Raw genomic sequence first — 27,679 nt, forward strand, 5'->3', positions numbered from 1 at the left:
ACATAAAGCAAAACACAACAACTATAAGACAAAACACAACAAAATAAAGCCATAAAACAACAACTATAAGACAAAACACAACAACATAAAGCCATAAAACAACAACTATAAGACCAAACACAACAACATGAAGTCATAACACAACAACTATAAGACAAAACACAACAACATAAAGCAAAACACAACAACTATAAGACAAAACACAACAACATAAAGCCATAAAACAACAACTGTAAGACAAAACACAACAACATAAAGCCATAAACAACAACTATAAGACACAACATAAAGCCAAAACACAACAACATAAAGCCATAAAACAACAACTATAAGACACAACACAACAACATGAAGTCATAACACAACAACTATAAGACACAACACAACAACATAAAGCCATAAAACAACAACTATAAGACAAAACACAACAACATAAAGCCATAAAACAACAACTATAAGACACAACACAACAACATAAAAGCCATAACACAACAACTATTAGACAAAACACAACAACATAAAGCCATAACACAACAACTATAAGACAAAACACAACAACATAAAGCCATAAAACAACAACTATAAGACAAAACACAACAACATGAAGTCATAACACAACTATAAGACAAAACACAACAACATAAAGCCATAAAACAACAACTATAAGACAAAACACAACAACATAAAGCCATAAAACAACAACTATAAGACAAAACACAACAACATAAAGCCATAAAACAACAACTATAAGACACAACACAACAACATAAAGCCATAAAACAACAACTATAAGACAAAACACAACAACATAAAGCCATAAAACAACAACTATAAGACAAAACACAACAACATAAAGCCATAAAACAACTATAAGACAAAACACAACAACATAAAGCCATAAAACAACAACTATAAGACAAAACACAACAACATGAAGTCATAACACAACAACTATAAGACAAAACACAACAACATAAAGCAAAACACAACAACTATAAGACAAAACACAACAACATAAAGCCATAAAACAACAACTATAAGACAAAACACAACAACATAAAGCCATAAAACAACAACTATAAGACCAAACACAACAACATGAAGTCATAACACAACAACTATAAGACAAAACACAACAACATAAAGCAAAACACAACAACTATAAGACAAAACACAACAACATAAAGCCATAAAACAACAACTGTAAGACAAAACACAACAACATAAAGCCATAAACAACAACTATAAGACACAACATAAAGCCAAAACACAACAACATAAAGCCATAAAACAACAACTATAAGACACAACACAACAACATGAAGTCATAAAACAACAACTATCAGACAAAACACAACAACATAAAGCCATAAAACAACAACTATAAGACACAACACAACAACATGAAATCATAAAACAACAACTATAAGACAAAACACAACAACATAAAGCCATAAAACAACAACTATAAGACACAACACAACAACATAAAGCCATAAAACAACAACTATAAGACAAAACACAACAACATAAAGCCATAAAACAACAACTATAAAACACAACACCACAACATTAAGCCATAAAACAACAACTATAAGACAAAACACAACAACATAAAGCCATAAAACAACAACTATAAGACACAACACAACAACATGAAGTCATAAAACAACAACTATAAGACAAAACACAACAACATAAAGCCATAAAACAACTATAAGACAAAACACAACAACCTAAAGCCATAAAACAACAACTATAAGACAAAACACAACAACATGAAGTCATAACACAACAACTATAAAACAAAACACAACAACATAAAGCAAAACACAACAACTATAAGACAAAACACAACAACATAAAGCCATAAAACAACAACTGTAAGACAAAACACAACAACATAAAGCCATAAAACAACAACTATAAGACACAACATAAAGCCAAAACACAACAACATAAAGCCATAAAACAACAACTATAAGACAAAACACAACAACATAAAGCCATAAAACAACAACTATAAGACACAACACAACAACATAAAGCCATAAAACAACTATAAGACAAAACACAACAACATAAAGCAAAACACAACAATATAAATATACTACACTGTACTGTGGATGTACTGTACATTGTTGTAGTATATGAAAGTATTTATACTACACTGTACTTTATATTGTACTAGTATATAAAAGTATTTATACAACACTGTATTGTATATTGTACTAGTATATGAAAATATTTATACAACATTGTATTGTATATTGTACTAGTATATGAAAGTATTTATACAACACTGTATTGTATCTTGTACTAGTATATAAAAGTATTTATACTACACTGTATTGTATATTGTACTAGTATATGAAAGTATTTATACTACACTGTATTATATATTGTACTAGTATATGAAAGTATTTATACGACACTGTACTTTATATTGTACTAGTATATAAAAGTATTTATACAACACTGTATTGTATATTGTACTAGTATATAAAAGTATTTATACGACACTGTATTGTATATTGTACTAGTATATACAAGTATTTATACGACACTGTATTGTATATTGTACTAGTATATACAAGTATTTATACGACACTGTATTATATATTGTACTAGTATATGAAAGTATTTATACGACACTGTACTTTATATTGTACTAGTATATAAAAGTATTTATACAACACTGTATTGTATATTGTACTAGTATATAAAAGTATTTATACGACACTGTATTGTATATTGTACTAGTATATACAAGTATTTATACGACACTGTATTGTATATTGTACTAGTATATACAAGTATTTATACGACACTGTATTGTATATTGTACTAGTATATACAAGTATTTATACTACACTGTATTGTATATTGTACTAGTATATGAAAGTATTTACATGACACTGTACTGTGTATTGTTGTAGTATATGACAGTATTTATACCACAGTGTATTGTTGTGGTATATGAAAGTATTTATATGACAGTGTACTGTGTATTGTTGTAGTATATGACAGTATTTGTACTACACAGTATTTATACCGCAGTGTATTGTTGTAATATATGACAGTATTTGTACTACACAGTATTTATACCGCAGTGTATTGTTGTAGTATATGACAGTATTTGTACTACACAGTGTATATATGACAGTATTTGTACTACACAGTGTATATATGACAGTATTTGTACTACACAGTGTATATATGACAGTATTTGTAGTGTTGACAAGTAGTCCATGTGTGCAGTACACTACCAGAGGATCATCCACAGAGACGTGAAGCCCTCCAACCTGCTGGTGGCAGAAGACGGTCACATCAAGATCGCAGACTTCGGGGTCAGTAATCAGTTCCAGGGAGCCGACGCCCTCCTGACCAGCACTGTGGGCACACCTGCCTTCTTGGCCCCGGAGACTCTGTCAGACACCAGGAAGAACTTCTCTGGCAAGGTCAGCTGCCTCTCTGGCGCCCTCTGCTGTAGCCTGCCAGTACTGCAACTAGGACCACTGATACTTGATGCCATCTTACAACTAGTACTTTATTACCGCTCTTTATTATTCTTAACTGGCATTTACTCTTTGAGGGCCACACACCTGATACTTGATGCCATCTTACAACTATGTTAGCATGCTAAAGTTTTATGCTAGCATTTGTGCTAATTGTATTCGTTTAAACCTAAAAAAATGATGGCTTTTCCTACTCAGCACCATCTTAGAAGTACTTTTTCTATGTCATCGTGCTAACGTTAGCATGCTAACGTTTTATGCTAACAATTTTGGATCGTTAACCTTAAGAGTCCTGGATTTTGATATGCTAAGTATGCTAACTTCTTTTCTGTTAGTATGCTAACGTTATATGCTAGCATTTTTTTCTAATTTCATTTATTTACACAAACAAATCTTGACTTTCTATACTCGGCGCCATCTTAGAAGTATGCTAACTTCCCCTATGTTAGCATGCTAAGGTTTTATGTAAGCATGTGTGCTAATTGTATTAATTTAAACCTCAAAATCATGGCTTTTCCTTTGTCATCGTGCTAACGTTTTATGCTAGCAATTTTGGATTGTTAACCTTAAGAGTCATGGATTTTGATATGCTAAGTATGCTAACTTATTTTCTGTTAGCATGCTAACGATTTATGCTATAATTTTTTCAAATTTTATTCATGTACACAAACAAATCTTGACTTTCTATACTTGGCGCCATCTTAGAAGTATGCTAACTTCCCTTATATTCGCTTGCTAAGGTTTTATGCTATTATGTATGATAATTGTATTCATTTAAACCTCAAAATCATGGCTTTTCCTTTGTCATCGTGCTAACGTTTTATGCTAGCAATTTTGGATTGTTAACCTTAAGAGTCATGGATTTTGATATGCTAAGTATGCTAACTTATTTTCCGTTAGCATGCTAACGTTTTATGCTAGCAATTTTTGGATTGTCAACCTTAAGAATCCTGGGTTTTGATATGCTAAGTATGCTAACTTCTTTTCTGTTAGTATGCTAACGTTTTATGCTAGCATTTTTTCAAATTTTATTCATTTACACAAACAAATCTTGACTTTCTATACTTGGCGCCATCTTAGAAGTATGCTAACATTCCCCTCTATTCACATGCTAAGGTTCAATGCTAGCATTTTAGATCAATTTTCTATCGTGAACCATAAAAATCCGGAATTTCGAAACTTGGTGCCAACATAAAGGTATGTTAACTTCTTTTCTGTTAGGATGCTAATGTTTTATGCTAGCATTTTTTCTCGTTTTATTTGTCCACACTTTAAAATTCATGGCTTTCCATAGTTGGCGCTATTTTACATTAACTTTTCCTATGTCATCATGCTAAAGTTTTATGCTAACACATTAGCTAGTTTAATTCATTTCAACCTAACTCTTGAAGATTTTGATAGTTTTTGCCAACTTGCAAGTACGCTCACTGTTCTCATTATAACATGCCAGCGTTAGCGAGCTAGCATTTTATGCTAGCATTTTAGCTAATTGTATTAATTTTAACCTAAAATCTCATGGCTCGTAGAAGTATGCTGACCTTTGTGTTTATGTTATCATGTTAATGTTAGCATGCTAAAATTTCATTTTAGCTAATTGCATTTGTTTAAACCTAAAAATGATGTTTTTTAATACCTGGCACCATTTTAGAACAATGCTAACTTTTCCTATGTTTTCATGCTAACGTTAGCATGCTAAAATTTTAACTGATTTTATCAATTGAACCCTAACCCTTGCATCTAGCAAGTATGCTCACTGTTGATGAATCCACTTCTGGCCTGTTGTTGTCCTATCATGCAGGCTCTGGATGTTTGGGCCATGGGTGTGACGCTCTACTGCTTCGTCTTTGGAGTGGTGAGTCTCTCTCTCTCTCTCTCTCTCTCTCTCTCTCTCTCTCTCTCTCTCTCTCTCTTTCTGCCTGACTTGAACAGCTAGGAATCATTTTCAAGTGTGTGTTTGTGTGCAGTGTCCCTTTATGGACGAGCGCATCCTCAGCCTGCATCAGAAGATCAGAACGCTGCCAGTGGAGTTGCCAGAACGGTCGGTTTCTACTTCTTTCTAAACATTATGTTGTTACGACCCATTATTATTGTTATTACATGGATTATTATGTTGTTACAACCCATTATGTTTATTACATGGATTATTATATTATTACATGGATTATCATGTTGTTACAACCCATTATGTTTATTACATGGATTATTATATTATTACATGGATTATCATGTTGTTACAACCCATTATTATGTTTATTACAAGGATTATTATGTTATTGTAACCCATTATTATGTTTATTACAAGGATTATTATGTTATTGTAACCCATTATTATGTTTATTACAAGGATTATTATGTTATTATAACCCATTATTATGTTTATTATATGGATTATTATGTTATTACAACCCATTATTATGTTTATTACATGGATTATTATGTTATTACAACCCATTATTATGTTTATTACATGGATTATTATGTTATTACAACCCATTATGTTTATTACATGGATTATTATGTTATTACATGAATTATTATGTTATTACAACCCATTATTATGTTTCTTACAAGGATTATTATATTACAGCCCATTATTATGTTTATTACATGGATTATGTTTATTACAAGGATTATGTTATTACAACCCAATATTATGTTTATTACATGGATTATTATGTTATTACAACCCATTATGTTTATTACATGGATTATGTTCATTACAAGGATTATTATGTTATTACAAGGATTATTATGTTATTACATGGATTATTGTTATTACAACCCATTATTATGTTATTAAAAGTTTAATTATGTTATTACAACCCATTATTATGTTTATTACATGGATTTTTATGTTATTAAAAGTTTAATTATGTTATTAAAACCCATTATTATGTTTATTACATGGATTTTTATGTTATTACGACCCATTATTATGTTTATTACAAGGATTATTATGTTATTACGACCCATTATGTTTATTACAAGGATTATTTTGTTATACGACCCATTATGTTTATTACAAGGATTATTATGTTATTACGACCCATTATTATGTTTATTACAAGGATTATGTTTATTACAATAATTATTATGTTATTACGACCCATTATGTTTATTACAAGGATTATTTTGTTATTACGACCCATTATGTTTATTACAAGGATTATTTTGTTATTACGACCCATTATTATGTTTATTACAGGGATTATTATGTTATTTTGACCCATTATTATGTTTATTACGAGGATTATTACAAGGATTATTGTGTTTATTACAAGGATTATTTTGTTATTACGACCCATTATTATGTTTATGACAAGGATTATTTTGTTATTACGACCCATTATTATGTTTATTACAGGGATTATTATGTTATTACAAGGATTATTATGTTATTTTGACCCATTATTATGTTTATTACGAGGATTATTACAAGGATTATTGTGTTTATTACAAGGATTATTTTGTTATTACGACCCATTATTATGTTTATGACAAGGATTATTTTGTTATTACGACCCATTATTATGTTTATTACAAGGATTATTATGTTTATTACAAGGATTATTATGTTATTACGACCCATTATGTTTATTACAAGGATTATTTTGTTATTACGACCCATTATTATGTTTATTACAAGGACTATTTTGTTATTACGACCCATTATTATGTTTATTACGAGGATTATTAAATTATTATAAGGATTATTATGTTTATTATAAGGATTATTATGTTTATTACATTAATTATGTTTATTACAAGGATTATGTTATTATGACCCATTATGTTTATTACAAGGATTATTATGTTATTACAACCGATTATGTTATTACAACCGATTACTATGTTATTACATGGATTATTATGTTTATTACAAGGATTATTATGGTTATTACAAGTTGTATTATAATTTAACAACCGATTCGATTATTATGTTATTACAAGTATTGTTTCGTTAACAAGGATTATTATGGTTTTTAACAAGGATTATGTTATTACAACCGATTATGTTATTACAAGGATTATGTTTCTTACAATGATTATTATGTTATTACAAGTATTATGTATATTAGAAGTATTATTATGTTTCTTACAAATATTATTATGTTATTCCAAGTATAATGATGTAATTCCAAGTATACTGATGATGTCATGCCCCCAGTGCTGAGGTGTCAGACGACCTGAAGGACTTGCTGCTGAAGATGTTGGACAAGAACCCTGAGAGCAGAATATCAATTCCACAGATAAAAGTAAGACATTCTCCTCCTCCACCAGTGGGTCCTCTGACCTTCTGACCCCTCCCCCGGTCTCGCAGGTTCACCCGTGGGTGACCCGGCACGGCGCCGAGCCCCTCCCCCCGGAGGACGACAACTGCTGCTCGCTCATCGAGGTGACGGAGGAGGAAGTGGAGAACTCCGTCAAACACATTCCCAGCCTGCCCACTGTGGTGAGAAGACACTTTTAATCATCATTCTCATAAATAATAATAATTGTCTCTACATGTGATGACTGCTACTAAAATGCTACTACCGTAACTACAACTAACATTAATAATAATAAATACTACTAACAACTAACATTAATTATAATTAATACTACTAACAACAACTAACATTAATAATAACTACTAACAACATGTAACATTAATAATAATAAATACTACTAACAACAAGTAACATTAATAATAATTAATACTACTAACAACTAACATTAATAATAATTAATACTACTAACAACTAACATTAATAATAATAAATACTACTAACAACAACTAACATTAATAATTATAAATACTACTAACAACAACTATCAGTAATAATAATAAATACTACTAGCAACAACTAACATTAATAATAATAAATACTACTAACTACAACTAACAGTAATAATAATGAATACTACTAACAACAACTAACAGTAATAATAATTAATACTACTAGCAACAACTAACAGTAATAATAATAAATATTACTAACAACAACTAACAGTAATAATAATAAATACTACTAGCAACAACTAACAGTAATAATAATAAATACTACTAGCAACAACTAACATTAATAATAATAAATACTACTAACAACAACTAACATTAATAATAATTAATACTACTAACAACAACTAACATTAATAATAATTAATACTACTAACATGCTGATATCAACACGGGCAAACAAGTATCGGCCTTATCAATACAATAAATATGAGAATATAATCATTTGTCACTACATGTAGGAGTGAGAGTATATGTTCAATATTTTACATGTAAAGCGACTTTGGGTACTTAGAAAAGCGCTATATAAATCCCAGTTATTATTATTTTAGAGGTCTGCCATAATTAACAAAAACAAACATTAAAATATAAAAAATATATCTGCTAGGCAAATAAAATAAATAAATATGAAAATCCAACTATATAAATATGATAAAATAAAAAAAGGGCCGCTAAATCTTTTTTTGTATAGTGAAGAATAAAGTCATAATGCTATCTAAATGGAAAAAACGAATCGATTTTTCAAAAGAAATCTTTCGACCGTCTTCACTTATATTTCATGTCAATAGCCAACTGGAGCTTTGTAACATGCAACCATTTCATTATTGTTTATATAGCAATAATATATTGTCTCTAATTGGTTGTATTATTATTTATATAGCAATAATATATTGTCTCTAATCGGTTTTATTATTATTTATATAGCAGTAATATATCAACTGTAACCTGTTTATTATTTATATAGCAAATAATATATTAACTGTAATCTGCTTTATTTATATAGCAATAATATATTAACTGTAACCTGTTTTACTATCATTTATATAGTAAATAATATATTGTCTCTAATCTGTTTTATTATTTATATAGCAATAATATTTTAACTGTAACCTGTTTGATTATTATTTATATAGTAAATAATATATTGTCTCTAATCTGTTTTATTATTATTTATATAGCAATAATATATTAACTGTAACCTGTTTTATTAGTATTTATATAGCAAATAATATATTAATGTAACTTGTTTCACTATCTTTTATAAGCAAATGATATATTGTCTGTAATGTTTTATTATCAATTATATAACAAATAATATATTAACCTAATCTGTTTTTATTAACATTTGTATAACAATATATTTACTGTAACCTGTTTTATTATCAATTATATCACAAATAATATATATGCCTATAATCTGTTTTATTTTTATTTATATAGCAAATATTTTGTCTGTGGCCTGTTTACTTATCATTTATGTAGCAAATAATATATTTACTGTAATCTGTTTTATTATTTATATACTAATAATATATTTACTGTAATCTGTTTTATTATTTATATACTAATAATATATTTACTGTAATCTGTTTTATTATTATTTATATACTAATAATATATTTACTGTAATCTGTTTTATTATCATGTATATAGCAACTATTCTACTGTACTGTGAGAAGTAATGTAAAAGTAACATTGAGTGTCACACTACTATGTAATAACATGTTATATACAGTTTAACTAAAGTGTCATGCATACATAATGAAGACATGAATATTCATACATGTAATAAAAATGTCTTTGTGCAGATCCTGGTGAGGACCATGTTGAGGAAGAGATCCTTTGGGAACCCTTTTGATTGGGCCAGGAAAGAAGGAAGCAGCGGCTCACACACGTGAGGACTCTCACTTCATATCCATATATGGAACCTCCATTTACACATTCAACTGCTTCTTCAACAGGGTTCCTAAATCAAAAAGTGTGTATAGTGAAGCAAAGTTCTCAATTAGAAGGTATATAAAGGTACCGGTATATACATTATATGTATATAAAGGTATATACAGTGTAGGTATGTATGTATATAAAGGTATATACAGTGTAGGTATGTATGTATATAAAGGTATATACAGTATATGTATATACAGTATAGGTGTAATATGATCAAAATTTCTTGTCAAAAGTCTAGCATCCACATTTTGTACCAACTGTAATCTTTTTATGCTGGACATAGGGAGACCCGAAAATAACAGGTTACAGTAATGGAGACGAGACGTAACAAAGGCATGAATAATGATCTCAACGACGCTAGTGGACACAATGGAACACATTTTATCGATATTACGGAGATGAAAGAAGGCTGTTTTAGTAACACTCTTAATGTGTGACTCAAACCAGAGAGTTGGGTGGAAGATAATACACAGATTATTTACAGAGTCACCTTGTGTAATGGTTTGGTTGTCAACTGTTAAGGTAGTATTATTAAATAAGTGTAATTGTTTTGTTGTCAAATGTTAAGGTGGTATTATTAAATAGGGGTGTAATTGTTTGGTTGTCAAATGTTAAGGTGGTATTATTAAATAGGTGTGTAATTGTTTTATTGTCAAATGTTAAGGTGGTATTATTAAATAAGTGTATAATTGTTTTGTTAAATGTTAAGGTGGTATTAATAAATAAATTATCTCCTTTCTAATGAGTTAAATTTTCTTAGTAAATAAATTCATAAAGTCATCTGCCGAGTGGGTGGAGCTACTGGGAGGAGTCCCTTGTTGGGTTAGCGATGCTACTGAGCACATTTTTAGGATTGTTTTTATTGAGGCGGATGAGATTTGAGTAGTAATTAGTTTTAGCTGAGGTAAGCGTGCATTTATAAGTTATTCAACTATCACTCCATGCTTGATGGAAAACCTCAAGTTTAGTCGCGCGCCATTTGCGTTCTAGCTTTCTACATGATAGTTTAAGAGCTCTAGTTTCTTCTATGGGGTATGCCTTTTAGGGGCCCTTTTTAGCTTTAGCGGTGCTATTCTATCAATGGTTATCGATTGACCCCACATCATTTGGGAATGGCGCCATGACCGGCAAGTCGTAATTGTGACAGCATTAATGTTGAGGATGCTAAAGAAGTGATTATTATTATTATTAGCTCGTTGACAATGAGACAGAACTTCTAATTTTATAAAGGTAATGACCGGACATTACTTTAGTGTACGGTAGCATCGTAACTTTGGAGGTGGTGACATCCCGGACAAGGACTAGGTCTATCGTATTACCGTTGCGATGCGTGGGTTAATTTATTCTTTGTGTAAGACCACAGCTATCAATTATAGTCTGACGGGGTATTCATATGGATATTAAAATCCCCCATTATAATTATATTATCTGCGTTTGTCACTACATCAACGCTGAAAATTCACAGAAAGTCCGAATAGGACCCAGGGGTACTTGTACTGTACTTGTAGTTTTACTTGTACTGTACGTGTAGTTTTACGTGTACTTGCAGGAAGCAGCAGCAGCAGGGTGAAGGTGCGAGGAGCGTGGATCTTCCGTTGTTGGGAGAAGACGAGACTCTTTCCTGATGCAGCAGGTTGGATTTCAACTTTGTCACTGCGCCGCCAACCCCTTGACTCTTCCAGAACTTACTGTACGTACAGTACTCACGGGGGCTCCTTGAGACTGTGGGAAGACTCCAGAAGGACAGGCTCCTCCCCCTGGTCTATAGTTGCATGTTTACTGTAAGCATGCGAGTCTCAGGCGTGGTTCTCCTTTGTGACTTTCCCACTTTCAGGTACGACAACAGCACACTTTCATATGAATAATATTAATAATAATAATACTTTACTTACTTTGAGAGGACCATCTTCAGTGCGGACTTTCTCGGCTCTTTTCCCCAAGGAAGAAGGTGTTTGTCAACACGCTTCCGCAAGGTGCTGGTGTGGCCACATACTGTAAATAATCTGCTCTTGTAGTTCCAGTCCACGTGCTTGTTGGACCACTTCTTCTCGTGTATGCTCAAAAAATCACCCCTTTTTTTTCACGTGGAACAAATCATTTTGTATGTGAAGAACCCGGAAGTACATTTTGTACCAGCCTATGCATGACGTATCTACAGGATGTATGAGAAGATGTGCCATGTCCACGTCTAATCAAGTCAACCATCAATAATCAATAATCAATGCTTCCTTCCGCTCAGCCCAAACTCCTCTATGCATTTCTACGTCATTTTACTGCACTTTGAAGGAATACACAAAGTACACCTTCATGTACACATTTATGGTCGACACTTCTCTGCAGTCATATCTCTGTTTTCCTCACAAAAAGTGCTTTTTCCACTCCTAAAAGAATAATTTATTGTTTTTTCTTCTTTTTGTGAAAATGTTATTAGTCTTTTTTTCCAGAGAGGAAAAAGCTTTTTTTTTCTATATTGAAAATAAGTTTTTTTTTTTTTTTTTTTTCTTCAGAAAACAAAATTTTTTTTGTTGTACAAATTTATTTTCCAGAGAAAAAAGTCATAATCTTACAAGAAGTGAGCAGAAAAAAAATAATACAATTATATTTTTAATTTCTTGAACAATTAATATTACAAAGTAAGGTAAAAAAATATATATATAATTTTTTTTAAATAATTTTTGTGATTATATATATATATGTATATATATAATATAATATATTATATAATATATATATTTTATATATATAATATATATATTACATATATTATATATATATTATATATATATAATATATATATATTATATATATAAATATATTTGTATATATATATTATATGTATATAATATATATTATACACATAATATATATATTATACATATAATATATACTGTATATATCTATTATACATATTTATATTATATATATATACACATATATATATGTATATATACACACATGTGTATATATATATACACACATACTGTATATATGTGTATATGTATGTATGTGTGTGTATATATATATGTATATATAAAAAAATTATAAAATGATATTCATAATTTCATGATGAACAATTCATAATATTACAAGGTAAGGTAAAAACAATGCATAAATTTAATTTATATTTTTCTCCTGACAAAAAATAATTTTTGTGATCTATTGTAATATAAGGGAAAAAGTCAATCTTAAAAGAAAAAAGTTAGCAACATTTTAAAAGTTGTGGGCGGATGAGGAAAAACTGCATAATTTTAGTAGAATAGTTGGTATTATTTTCAAGGAGAAAAAGGTTACATTTTACAAGAATAAAATTGTTTTATGCAAATAAAGTTGCAGAGCAGAATATTTGTGATATTACCCAAATGAACATAAATAAAGTCAGAATTTGATGAGAAATAGTTTGTCTTTTACTTCACTAGAATCAAGGGGTTTAGTCCTAATCTTACATCAATATTCTTGGTAATATTACAACTTTTTTCTCTGAACATTAAAACTTGATTGTTTAAATTCTACGCCTCGAGTCTCACAACTTAAGTGTTTCCGGTCATGGATTTTGTGGGATCCCAGGTCGCAGAGCTAACATGGCATAGAACAATCCAAATCTGCAGACATTTTTCGTCATTTTCTTGGAATCTTCGAGCAGCCGAGTCAGCACTTTTATTTGTGTCAGAAGCGTGTTTGCTTCTTTGTGGTGTAAAAAAGGTTTGCCGCTGCATGCCAAAACGTGTATTGTGCCAGCATGACACGCAGTAATACTTAATAAAACTACCTTCTTCATCACTCAGCATCAGAGTTTTTATTCAGAAAATATTCATGGCAACAACCTTGTATTATTTGTTGTATTTTCATTCACAAAGATTATTTGTCATCTTTTTTTGTTGCTCACTCGCGTCCAAGCCCTTTTTTTTTTTACTTCCTTCTGGGGGAATTAGAGATGAGCATCTAAATCAAAGCGTTTCAAGACCGGCCAGTAAACTCTGCACGTTTTTGTTTCTTCTCCAAAAATCAAAATGTCAAAGTCAAATATTGACCTCACTGCAAATATTCCACTTTGCACCACTTTGGGGTAATATTGCATATTTGGTTTTGTATCTGGCGGCAAAGAAAGTTATCAAAAGTCATAAATGCATGACAACGGATATTTTCAGAAAAATACTGACGTAATGAGAAAAATAATTTTATGAAAAAGTCACAATGTTACGCAAATAAATTCATAATATGAGAGTAAAATTGGTGCCTTTTGCAAAACGTCGTACTATGAGGAAGAAAAATTTCACATTTTCCAGGATAAAAGATAGTAAATCTGTGAGAAAAATCATATATACACATATACATAAATATATATATAGACATATATATATTTTTTTATGCGTATATGTATTTACATACATACATATATATGTAAATATATGTATATATACATGTGTATATATAAATGTGTATATATATATATATATATATATATATATATATATATATATATATATATATATATATATATATATATATATATATATATATATTTATGTGTGTGTATATATATATATATACACATACATGTGTGTATATATATATATATATATATATATACACACACCCTGTGTCTTACACAGGGTGTGTGTGACGCGTCTAGTGCAGTAGAAGTAGAGAGATGTCTGTAGATAGTGCATGTTGCTTTCTGCTTGCTACTCTCTGCTTACAGCTACCGCCGCCAGCTAGCCCCCCTCGGGGGGTAAAAAGAGGAGCCGAGTGCGTAAGTCTCCTCCTGCTGGTACAAAGCCTCTCCACCACCAAGACTCCTTCAGTGCCTCCTCGAGGCCACACACGGATAAGGGTCTTTGCAGACCCCGAACTAAACTGAAGGGGATCTCGGAGCAGCAGTGGGCCCCAGAGACGCGGCGTATAGGCCCACCATTGTGTGGAACACGCCCTGACGCCCGTCAACCCTGCCCCAACTATGGGTAAATAGCCCCATTGCCTTGTGGGTCAGCTTATTTAGGCAAAGGCTAAGGGAGCACACCCTGACAGAAAAGCAATGTGCTGGCGGTGCGCAATAGGCGGGCCTTGAAAGATTAAGGACCCGGCAACCTCCTGCAGTCATGATGGGGGGCTGGTCGTCATGGGCTCACCCACGCCACCGGGTTTACCTCATTGTGGTGAAGATAGTGCTACTGGAGAAAGCGCACCTCCTTTGGCACTTAAATATCTCCTTGCGCAGGTACCCACTTCTGACCATGGTGAACAGTACCTGGACTAACATCTGGTTGAAGTCTGACGGCGATGGGGTTTCTGGCAACGGGAGCAGGTTTGAATGGACTGGAAGCTCTTAGCTAGAACCCTGCACGGCAGCAGCACAGGGTATAGGTCGCTAACAGCTCGGTTGAGTGGAAGCTGTTTTCGGCAGACCCCTGTGTGTTTGAGCAGCCTTATTTAGGGACGGCACTGCTCACCTCAATTGAGCAGCCCTGAGTGAGACCAGGATCCTGGATGAAGGCTCTCTAACTGAGGAAGGTATGGGCTACACATTCTTCTGGAAAGGCTACCCCTCAGGAGGGCAACATCTGCATGGTGTAGGACTGGCCATCAAAAACACACTGCTGCCAAGACTCACTGAAACACCTGACGGCATTAGTGAGAGACTAATGACCCTCCGTATCCCCCTGGTCAGGAATCGCTACGCCACACTTCTCAGTGCTTATGCACCGACCCTGCCATCTAAGAATGAGGTCAAGGATTCCTTCTACCAGTCACTTGATGAGGCTCTTTGCCGGATCCCCAAGAATGACAAGATTTTCTTGCTTGGGGATTTTAATGCCCGAGTGGGACAGAACAACAGGATATGGAGTGGAGTACTTGGCAGACATGGAGTTGGTCAGGTTAACTCAAATGGGATGAGATTGCTTACTCTCTGCTCAGAGCATAACCTGACCATAACCAACACCATCTTCCAGCAGAAGGCTAAATATAAGACTTCATGGATGCACCCCCGTTCTAAACATTGGCACCTGATAGATTATAGCATAGTGAGGCGTAGTGACATCAAAGACGTCCTCATCACCCGTGCCATGAGAGGTGCAGAGTGCTGGACAGATCATCATTTGATTATGATCAATGTCCACATGCAAGTGCGCCCCCCCTTGAGACGGCGAGGACCCAAAAGGAAGAAGCTAGACTGCGCCCGCCTGGAAAACCCTGATCCAAGAAATGACTTTCGCCGCTCCCTGGCTGAGAAACTTGGGGCGGTGGAGTCTTCCTTGAACTCTTCTGAGAACTCTATCGACCAGAACTGGAACTCTATCAGCTCGGCTCTCTATGAGGCAGCAGTCCAAACAATCGGCTTCAAGAGCAAGAACCACCAAGACTGGTTTGATGAAAACTCGGACACCATCCATGTCCTGTTGAAGGATATGCACAAAGCACACAGGGCAACCCTAGAGAACCCTTCATCCAGTAGCTCCAGGCAGAAATGGCAGAGAGCTCGAGGAGAAGTGCAAAGGGCTGTTAGGAGGATGCAGAATGAGTGGTGGAGAAAAAAGGCACATGAAATCCAAACCTTTGCCGATAAAAATGACATGCACAACTTTTACAATGCTGTCAAGAAGACCTACGGCCCAACAAACCGCTGCATCACTCCCCTGAAAACAGCAGACGGCCTGTCAACCTTGAAGGACCAACCTAGCATCCTGCTGAGATGGGCGGAACACTTTAGCACCCTGTTGAATCAGGAATCTGATGCAGACCCCACTGTTCTGGATGAACTGCCTACACTTCCCGTCATGCACAATTTGGACGAGCCCCCAACCTTCCTGGAGGTCCGATCAGCTACCCGCTCACTCAAAAACAACAAATCCCCCGGTAATGACAACATCCCGGCTGAACTACTGAAGCAAGGAGGATACCTCTGCACAAGAACATTGCACCAGTACATCACAAAGGTCTGGGCTGAAGAGAACGTCCCACAACAATGGAGAGACGCCAATGTTGTCACTATTTACAAGAACAAGGGTGACAAGGCTGTCTGTGGCAACAGTAGGGGCATTTCACTCCTTGCTGTTGCCGGTAAAGTTCTGGCAAAAGTGATGCTCCAGAGGCTGATTAATAACATCACTGAGTCGATACTGCCTGAATCACAGTGCGGGTTTAGAAAGAATAGGAGCACAGTGGACATGATTTTCACAGCTAGACAGCTGCAAGAAAAATGTAGGGAACAACATCAGGACCTATTCATGGCCTTTGTCGACCTCTCCAAAGCCTTCGACACTGTTCAGAGAGAACTTCTATGGGAAGTCCTCCTCAAGTTTGGCTGTCCCATTAAGTTCGTTAACATCCTCCGTCAGTTTCATGATGGAATGACTGCTCGAGTGACCATAGGAGGTCAAGAGTCTGCCCCCTTCCCTGTACATACAGGAGTAAGGCAGGGGTGTGTACTAGCACCGGTGCTTTTTAACATCTTCTTGCTATGTGTCACCAAGCTTCTCCACATGGAGATTGAGGACAGCAGCGGTGTGACAGTGGACTTCCGTCGAGATGGCAACCTCTTTAATATCAGGAGGCTTCAGGCTACCACCAAATTGCAGAGGGAGAGAATTGTTGAGATGCAGTACGCAGATGACTGTCTTCTTGTATCTCACAGCCCACAAGACCTTCAGTCTGTTCTTGCGGCTGCGGTGAGAGCGTACAGCAGGATGGGACTGACCGTCAACACCAGCAAGACGAAAGTAGTTTGCCAGTGGAGCTCTAACAAGCCATCTACATCACCTGTCTTCACGGTTTCTGGAGAAAAAATAACAATCGTTCCATCCTTCAGATACCTGGGGAGCATTCTTTCTGATGACAACACTGTTGATAGTGAGGTCCAGAACAGGATCAAGCAGGCAGCGGCAGCTTTTGGGAGACTCAGACGTCGGGTCTTCCAAAACAAGAACCTCCATCTCCACACAAAGGTCTCTGTCTATCAAGCTATCTGCCTCACTACCCTCCTCTACAGCTGTGAAGCCTGGGTAACCTACAGCCGCCACATCAAGGCCCTAGAGCAGTTCCACATACGCTGCCTTCAGCGCATCCTGGGGATCACATGGCGTGATCGTGTGCCTCACTCTGAAATACTCTCAAAAACCAACTGCAGGAGTATTGAGGCCATGATCACCCTGCACCAACTACGATGGCTGGGCCACGTAGTAAGGATGCCCTCAGACCGCCTGCCTCGCAAAGTGTTATACGGCCAGCTACACCATGGTCGTCGCTCTGCTGGAGGGCAGAGGAAACAATATAAAGACCAGCTGAAGACTGCACTAAGGAAGTGTAAAATCAGACCTGAGGCCCTGGAGGATGTGGCTGCTGATCGTAACACCTGGCGTCAGGATAGGACAGCCAAGAGACAGGAGAGAAGACTCAGGAGGAATACACCTACAGTTGCCGTTTCCACCACCACCACCACATTTACATGCCCTACCTGCAGTAGGGTTTGTTTATCCAGGATAGGGCTATTCAGCCACCAACAAACTCACCGATAGAAGTGGATGTCATCATCGGACTCGATGGACAACCATAAGCAAGCAAGTAACACATACAAATGTATAAATATATGTATATATATATATATACATGTATATATACACATACAGTATATACATGTGTATATATACACATGTGTATATATATATACACAAATGTGTATATGTATATATGCGTGTATATATGTATATGTATATACATATATATATATACATATATACAGTACATACATACACACGTGTGTATTTATATATATAAACACATGACTATATATGTATACATATTTATATATATGTATATAACAGTATATATGTATATATATACACATATATATGGACATAAATATACAGTATATACATACATATATATACACGTGTGTATATATATATATATATATATACACGTGGGTGTGTATACATGTGTGTATATATGTATATGTACATATATACAGTATATACACACATATATACATACACATGTATGTATACATATATATCCACATGTATATATATACATGTGTGTGTATATATATATATATATATATATATATATATATATACACACACACGTATATATATATACACACATGTATATACGCACACATGTGTGTATATATATACACATATATATACACGTGTGTGTATATATATACACATGTATATACGTTTACACGCGTGTGTATATATATACACATGTATATACACACACGTGTGTAAATATATACACATGTACTGTATATATACACGTGTGTGTATACATATACACATGTATATATACAGGTGTGTATCTACACATGTATATATACACGTGTATATATACACATGTGTGTACATATATATATATAAACATGTATATATATATGTATATATATAAATATACACATATAAATATATATACATACATAGATATATATATACATATATATACATATGTATATATACATATATATATATATGTATATATACAAATATGTATATATTTGTGTGTGTGTGCAGAAAACATCGCACAGGGCGATGTGATGCGTCTAGTGCAGTAGCCTTGGAGTAGTAGTACCTGTAGTTAGTGCATGCTGCATGCCGCTTTTGCTTGCTATGCTGCATGCTGCTTCTGCCTGATACTCATTGCTTTCAGCTAGTGCCGCCGGCTAGCCCTCTGTCTCAGAGGGCGAAAAGAGGAGCCGAGTGCATAAGCCTCCTCAGCCGGTACATAGCCTCTCCATTGTCAAGACTCGTACATGCCTCCTCGTGGCCACACACGGTAACTGGAACCTCGCGGTTCCAGGCTAAGTTGTACGGGATCTCGGAGCAGCAGGGGGCCCCAGAGACGGGGCATGCAGGCCCACCGGTGTGTGGACATGCCCTGGTGCCCAGTCAACCCCTGTCCCAGCTATGGGTAAATAACCCCAGCTATGGGCGAATAGTGAAAACCGCCTCAACGGTGGACCAGGCGGAAGATGGCGGCAGCGGAATGCACCACAACGGCTGGGAAGGCGGATGAAGGCTGCAGCAAAGACGGGTCCCCAGTCGTCTTGGTCTCCATGCCACTGGACCCTGGCCCGCTCAATGCCAAGGACTGTGTGGTGGCTGACCGTGCACCAGTCTCCCCACATTAAAAGATTCCACGCACAGGCGTCCTCCATATAGGGAATCCACCCTAACATCCCGGATTAAGTCCTATGGCGACCAGCGAATGGCGACGGGGGTAGGATTGTGAGATCTGGAAGCCTCCAGTCAAAAACTGGCACATAAGGCGGTGGGTGCAAGATTCAGTCGCTGGGCTCTTGGAATGAGGCAGAAAGAGCCCTTCGGCAGCTACACTCACGACTGAGCAGTCCTCTTTAGGATCCACTCTGCTCACCCCACCTGGGGAAGGGGCTAGAAAAGGTGCCCTAAAAATAGCCTGCCTCTAACCTCCCGACTGGACTACCGCATCCAGAGGGATCACCATATGCGGTCGAAAAACACGAAATATGAATTTTGGAGCGTGGAATGTACGCACAATGATGGATAATACGGCCAGCGACAGACCAGAGAGGAGAACTGCGATCATTGCCAGGGAACTGCAGAGATGCCGGATAGACATAGCTGCACTTTCCGAAACCCGACGTGCAGACGAAGGACAACTGAAGGAGGAAAAGGGTGGCTACACTTTCTTCTGGAAAGGAAAAGCCTCTGATGAGCCCAGAATCCATGGGGTTGGATTTGCCATCAGAAACCAGCTTGTTAGTCACCTCTCTGAACTTCCCGTGGGGATTAGTGAACGTCTCATGACTGTCCGTCTGGTGCTCACCAACAACCAGATGGCAACAGTTATCAGCGCCTATGCCCCTACTTTAGACTCTGAAGACGAAGTAAAAGAGACCTTCTACGCCTGCTTAGATGAGACACTGTCTAGGATCCCAAAGGAGGATAAGATTATTCTCCTAGGTGACTTTAATGCCAGGGTCGGCCGGGACCAACACCTCTGGAAGGGCACTATAGGGAAGGAAGGCATCGGGAACATCAACTCCAATGGAATCCTGCTTCTCAGCAAATGTTCACAGCACAACCTCACAATTACCAACACTCTCTTCCGCCAGAAAAACAAACTGAAGGCATCTTGGAGGCATCCTCGATCCAAACAATGGCATCTCATTGACTATGTCATTGTGCGAGCCAGGGACCGTTGTGATGTGAACATCACAAGGGCCATGTTGGACACAGATGCCTGTTGGACAGATCACCGCCTCATTCGCTCCACAATGTCCATCAGACTTAAGAGGAAAAGGCGGGTTCAAAAGAAGCAGATCCGGCCAAGGCTGAACCTCGAAGGCCTGAATGAAACTGCCACCCAGCAGCAACTTCAGACATCCCTTGAGGAAAGCCTCCAGCAGGAATACCCTGATAACATCGAAGAACACTGGAACCTGCTCAAATCAACCATCCTCGTTACCTGTAAAACCACCCTTGGGTACAAGTCCAGAAAACACCAGGACTGGTTTGATGAGAACGACACAGAGATAGAACAGCTCATCTCCAAAAAACGGAGTGCCTTTCACACCTGGCAGAATGATGTGACCTGTAAAGCCAAAAGAATAGCTCACTCGAGAGCCAAGGCAGATGTTCAGAGCCGGGTAAGGGAGCTTAAGAACTCCTGGTGGACTGAAAGGGCTCTGGAGATCCAGAGACTAGCAGACTCAGGGGACACCAGAGGCTTTTTTAGTGCTACCAAGGCTGTCTATGGGCCAACTTACCGCGGCCTAAACCCCCTGCGCTCAAAGGATGGGCAGCAGCTGCTAAAGGACAATGAGTCCATTAATGCCCGATGGAAGGAGCACTTTCAGGAACTCCTCAATCGTGACAGCACAGCTGAACCAGACATCACCAACCACATCCCCCAGAGTCCCATCAGGGAAGATATGGGGGAACCCCCCACCATAACAGAGGTTCAAGATGCCATCAGGAGTCTAAGGAACAACAAGGCTGCCGGACCAGATGGGATCCCAGCGGAGATCCTAAAGGAAGGTGGAAGAGAGCTCCTGTATCAAATCCACACCCTACTTCTCAAGGTCTGGGAAAAAGAAGAACTCCCCTCAGAGCTCAGGAACGCTCTTATTGTGACCATATTCAAGAAGGGGGACAAGGCTGACTGTGGAAACTACACGGGCATCTCACTCCTGTCAACAACTGGCAAAATCTTAGCTCGTGTCCTTGCAAATCGATTGCTACCACTATCTGAGGAAGCACTCCCAGAATCACAGTGTGGCTTTCGCCCAGCTAGAGGCACAGCCGACATGATTTTTACAGCCCGCCAACTCCAGGAAAAATGTCGTGAACAAAGACAGCCTTTGTACATGGCCTTCATAGACCTGACAAAGGCCTTTGACACGGTAGACCGTCAGGCTCTGTGGAGTGTGCTGTCGAGGTGCGGCTGCCACGATAAATTTATCAGAATAGTGAGGCTTCTACATGATGGCATGGCAGCCACAGTGCTCAGCAACAGCGGCTCCGAGTCTGAGCCTTTCACTGTGGAGACGGGTGTCAAGCAAGGGTGTATCATAGCTCCCACCCTGTTTGCCATCTTTATTGGTGCTATACTGCACCTCATTGGCAAAGAGTTGCCACAGGGGATCCCCATCCTGTATAGAACCGATGGCAGGCTCTTTAACCTTAACAGGTTCAAAGCCAAGAGCAAAGTTAGAAACACCACTATCATGGAGCTTCAGTACGCGGACGACAACGCCATCGCAGCACACTCAGCAGAAGAACTTCAGGGTATCTTGAATGCCTTTGCTAAGGCATACAGAGCCCTGGGCCTTGCCCTCAACATCAAGAAGACCCAGGTCCTACATCAACCTCCACCCAACCAGCCAACTAATCAGCCCGCCATAAACGTGGACAACACCCCCCTTGAAAACGTTGACCACTTCCCATACCTCGGCAGCATCCTCTCCTCCAAAGCGGACATTGACTCAGAGGTCAACCATCGCCTGAGCTGTGCCAGTGGAGCCTATGCCAGACTCAGGAGGAGAGTCTTTGAGGACCGGGATCTAAGGGCTCAAACAAAGCTCCTGGTTTACAGAGCTGTTGTCATCCCCACCCTGCTGTATGGGGCAGAGTCATGGACTACTTACAGTAGGCACCTGAGAGCCCTGGAACAACATCACCAGCGATCCCTACGGAGGATTTTGAGGATCAGTTGGGAGGACAGACGCACCAACATCAGCGTCTTGGAGGAAGCCAACATGCCCAGCATCACCACCACAATTATGCAGCACCAACTCCGCTGGACAGGTCACGTCATCCGCATGTCCAACACACGTCTTCCCAAACAGGTCCTTTACTCCCAGTTGAAGGAAGGTCAGCGTGCCCCTGGTGGGCAAAAGAAACGTTTCAAGGATAACATCAAGACCAGCTTAAAGCATTTCCACATCCCCATGAACAACTGGGAGGAAATAGCACTGGACAGGCCTCGCTGGAAGAAATCCGTACAAGAAGGTGCAGCACTCTATGAGATGGAACTCCGCCGTATCGCAGACACAAAGCGACAACACCGCAAGGAAAGACAGAAGAAGGCTCCCCCCCCATCAACCACTCCCATTTTCCCCTGCCCACATTGCACCAAAATATGTGGATCACGGATTGGCCTACACAGCCATCTACGGATCCACAAATAGACGACCCTACGGAGGACAGTCATACTCGTTTCGAGTGACCGCCGATGATGATGATGATATATATAAAATCATATATTTATACATACATACATACATAGATATATATACATACATATATATATACACATATATACATACATATATATATATATATACATAGTATATATATACATACACATATACATATAAATACATATATGTATGTGTATGTATATTTATATATATATATATATATATATATGATGTGTGTGTGTTTGTATATGTAAATATTTTTTAAGTCGTTATTGCTATAAAACAAAGTTGCAATGTTACGGGAATAAAGTCGCAGCATTACAATAATTATTGTAATATTATGAGGAAAAAATCGTAAAAGAATAAAGTTACACAATTTTTCATATTAAAGTTGTAGGCGGCTCAGGAAAACCTGCGGAATTTTAGGAGAATAATTGTTACTCTTTTTCGAGGAGGTCAATTTGACAAGAATAAAGTCGTATTATGCAAATAAAGTTTCAATCGCAGAATATTTGTAATATTACTCAGTAAAAATAACATTGAAATGTGATGAGAAAATACTATTTCACCTGAATAAAGTCCCGTAATAACCGTTAAGTAAAAAATAAATGACTCAGTGGCCTAGTGGTTAGAGTGTCCGCCCTGAGATCAGTAGGTTGTGAGTTCAAACCCCGGCCGAGTCATACCAAAGACTATAAAAATGGGAGCCATTACCTCCCTGCTTGGCACTCAGCATCAAGGCTTGGAATTGGGGGTTAAATCACCAAAAATGATTCCCGGGCGTGGCCACCGCTGCTGCTCACTGCTCCCCTCACCTCCCAGGGGGTGATCTAGGGTGATGGGTCAAATGCAGAGAATAATTTCACCACATCTAGTGTGTGTGTGTGACTATCATTGGTACTTTTGCACCACTTTTGGGGAAAATATTGCATATTTGGTTTTGTGTCGGGCAGCAATAAAAATCAAGCGTTTTATGAGAAAAGGAGAATAAAAACCTGTTTAAAAATGTGATGAAAGTGGAAAAAAGTGACTTTTTTTCTAAAACAAATAAGTAACTTCTTCAAGGAAAAAAGGAATTGATTAAAATGCTCACCTCTAAGTGTGTCGAGATTGTATTCAGTTGTGAAGAATCACCATGGCAACACGCTGATGATTGGCTATTACATCCCTCATGACATCACAGCGGGAAAATGTATGTTTTTCACCCTCTCTTTTTTTCCGCAGAATTCCAACATTTTTCACTTGAAAACCTTTTTTTCTGGAGCGCTAATCAACATGTTGGTAGAATTGTTACTTGAATCCTGAGTTGTTCTTAAGAGAAAGAAAGTGTGATGATCACCTGTTCACGTATGGACCATAGAAGAAGACATCAGCACAGGAAGAGATGAACCTCATGAAGGTGACCTTGTTTCTCTTTTTACTCTTTTACCAGCAGGAACCTCTTTAGGGTGGAAATTGGAAAGTAGATAGTCACTGCATGGCTTCCACGTGGCACTAGGGGGCACTGTTGTGTCCATTAACATCTCCATCGTCACTAGGGGGCACTGTTGTCTCCATTAACATCTCCATCGTCACTAGGGGGCACTGTTGTGTCCATTAACATCTCCATCGTCACTAGGGGGCACTGTTGTCCCCATTAACATCTCCGTCGTCACTAGGGGGCACTGTTTCGTCCATTAACATCTCCGTCGTCACTAGGGGGCACTGTTGTCTCCATTAACATCTCCGTCGTCACTAGGGGGCACTGTTGCGTCCATTAACATCTCCGTCGTCACTAGGGGGCACTGTTGTCCCCATTAACATCTCCGTTGTCACTAGGGGGCACTGTTGCGTCCATTAACATCTCCGTCGTCACTAGGGGGCACTGTTGCGTCCATTAACATCTCCGTCGTCACTAGGGGGCACTGTTGCGTCCATTAACATCTCCGTCGTCACTAGGGGGCACTGTTGTCCCCATTAACATCTCCGTTGTCACTAGGGGGCACTGTTGCGTCCATTAACATCTCCGTCGTCACTAGGGGGCACTGTTGCGTCCATTAACATCTCCGTCGTCACTAGGGGGCACTGTTGCGTCCATTAACATCTCCGTCGTCACTAGGGGGCACTGTTGCGTCCATTAACATCTCCGTCGTCACTAGGGGGCACTGTTGCCTCCATTAACATCTCCGTCGTCACTAGGGGGCACTGTTGCCTCCATTAACATCTCCGTCGTCACTAGGGGGCACTGTTGCGTCCATTAACATCTCCGTCGTCACTAGGGGGCACTGTTGCGTCCATTAACATCCCCGTCGTCACTAGGGGGCACTGTTGCGTACATTAACATCCCCGTCGTCACTAGGGGGCACTGTTGCGTCCATTGACATCTCCGTCGTCACTAGGGGGCACTGTTGCGTCCATTGACATCTCCGTCGTCACTAGGGGGCACTGTTGCGTCCATTGACATCTCCGTCGTCACTAGGGGGCACTGTTGCGTCCATTAACATCTCCGTCGTCACTAGGGGGCACTGTTGTCTCCATTAACATCTCCATCGTCACTAGGGGGCACTGTTGTCTCCATTAACATCTCCGTCGTCACTAGGGGGCACTGTTGTGTCCATTAACATCTCCGTCGTCACTAGGGGGCACTGTTGTCTCCATTAACATCTCCGTCGTCACTAGGGGGCACTGTTGTGTCCATGAGCATCTCCATCGTCACTAGGGGGCACTGTTACGTCCATGAGCAACTCCATCCTCGCCGGTCACAACAAGTCCTCGTAGTCCAAGAGCTTGGAGTGTTGGCGTGTCTTCCAAAGGCGGTAGAGGCGGAAGTCGAAGTACATCTCGATCATCTCTTTGCCTTGAGCAGAGAAAACATGTCATTCTTTTTGTAGGACTAACACATCTGTTAGTACAATCAAATATTACTGCTTATCTGATGCCCCCTAGTGGTTGGAAGCAAAATGACTCTTTAGCGAAGCTCCAAAAGTTGTACAAATAAGAGGTGAAAAAAAAGTGGTAATCTCATAATAATAATAATACACATTTTCCAAGAAAAAAGGTCAAAGTTTTGCAAGAATAATCATAGTATGAGAAGAATAACAGTACTAAATATTTCTAACCAAAAAAAAACATTTTATAACAATAAAGTTGCATTACAAGCATACAGTAACGTGTGAGAAAAATGTGGTGAAATTTCAAGAATTAAATGTAAAAAAAAAGTAATTTCACAAGAATAAAAGCCTTATTTTCTTTGCATAAATTTACAAGAGTATTGTGTGGCTATATACTGTGTATATACGTATGTATACTGTATATAATTAATATATAAACACAAACACACATATATATATATATATATATATATATATATATAAACACAAACACACATATATATATACATACATACATACACATATGTATATTTGTATATGTATGTGTATATATGTATACATATGTGTATATATGTATATATATATATATATGAGGATATATATATATACACGTGTATATATATGTATATTTGTATATGTATGTGTGTATATATGTATACATATATATATATATATATTGATATATATATATATTTATGCATATATATATATATGTATATGTATGCATATATATATATATATACACACACACATATATATACACATATATACAGTATATATACATATACATATATATGTATACACACACACATAAATATGCATACATATTTATATATACACATACAAATATATATATATATATATATATATATATATATATATATAT

The 27,679-nt window shown here is 37.2% G+C and overlaps 2 protein-coding genes across 2 annotated transcripts in view; one reads left to right on the forward strand and one right to left on the reverse strand.

Annotated features, from left to right (window-relative positions):
• Nucleotides 1-12,879, forward strand: part of LOC133656153 (calcium/calmodulin-dependent protein kinase kinase 2-like) — a 39,152-nt gene extending 26,273 nt beyond the window's left edge. Inside the window, exons 11-17 of the mRNA XM_062057040.1 lie at nt 3,262-3,461; nt 5,317-5,370; nt 5,483-5,556; nt 7,687-7,774; nt 7,840-7,971; nt 10,107-10,192; nt 11,795-12,879. Coding sequence (XP_061913024.1) covers nt 3,262-3,461; nt 5,317-5,370; nt 5,483-5,556; nt 7,687-7,774; nt 7,840-7,971; nt 10,107-10,192; nt 11,795-11,870 — 710 coding nt within the window. The 3' untranslated portion in view covers nt 11,871-12,879. The remainder of the gene's footprint in view (nt 1-3,261; nt 3,462-5,316; nt 5,371-5,482; nt 5,557-7,686; nt 7,775-7,839; nt 7,972-10,106; nt 10,193-11,794) is intronic.
• Nucleotides 12,880-25,323: 12,444 nt separating this feature from the next.
• nsmfa (NMDA receptor synaptonuclear signaling and neuronal migration factor a) overlaps nt 25,324-27,679 on the reverse strand; it is a 93,018-nt gene continuing 90,662 nt past the window's right edge. The window contains 1 exon segment of the mRNA XM_062057043.1: nt 25,324-26,759. Within this exon segment, the coding sequence (XP_061913027.1) occupies nt 26,662-26,759 (98 nt within the window). The 3' untranslated portion in view covers nt 25,324-26,661.

This window comes from Entelurus aequoreus, linkage group LG08 (genome assembly GCF_033978785.1).
Source record: "Entelurus aequoreus isolate RoL-2023_Sb linkage group LG08, RoL_Eaeq_v1.1, whole genome shotgun sequence".
Classification (NCBI taxonomy): Eukaryota; Metazoa; Chordata; class Actinopteri; order Syngnathiformes; family Syngnathidae; genus Entelurus; species Entelurus aequoreus.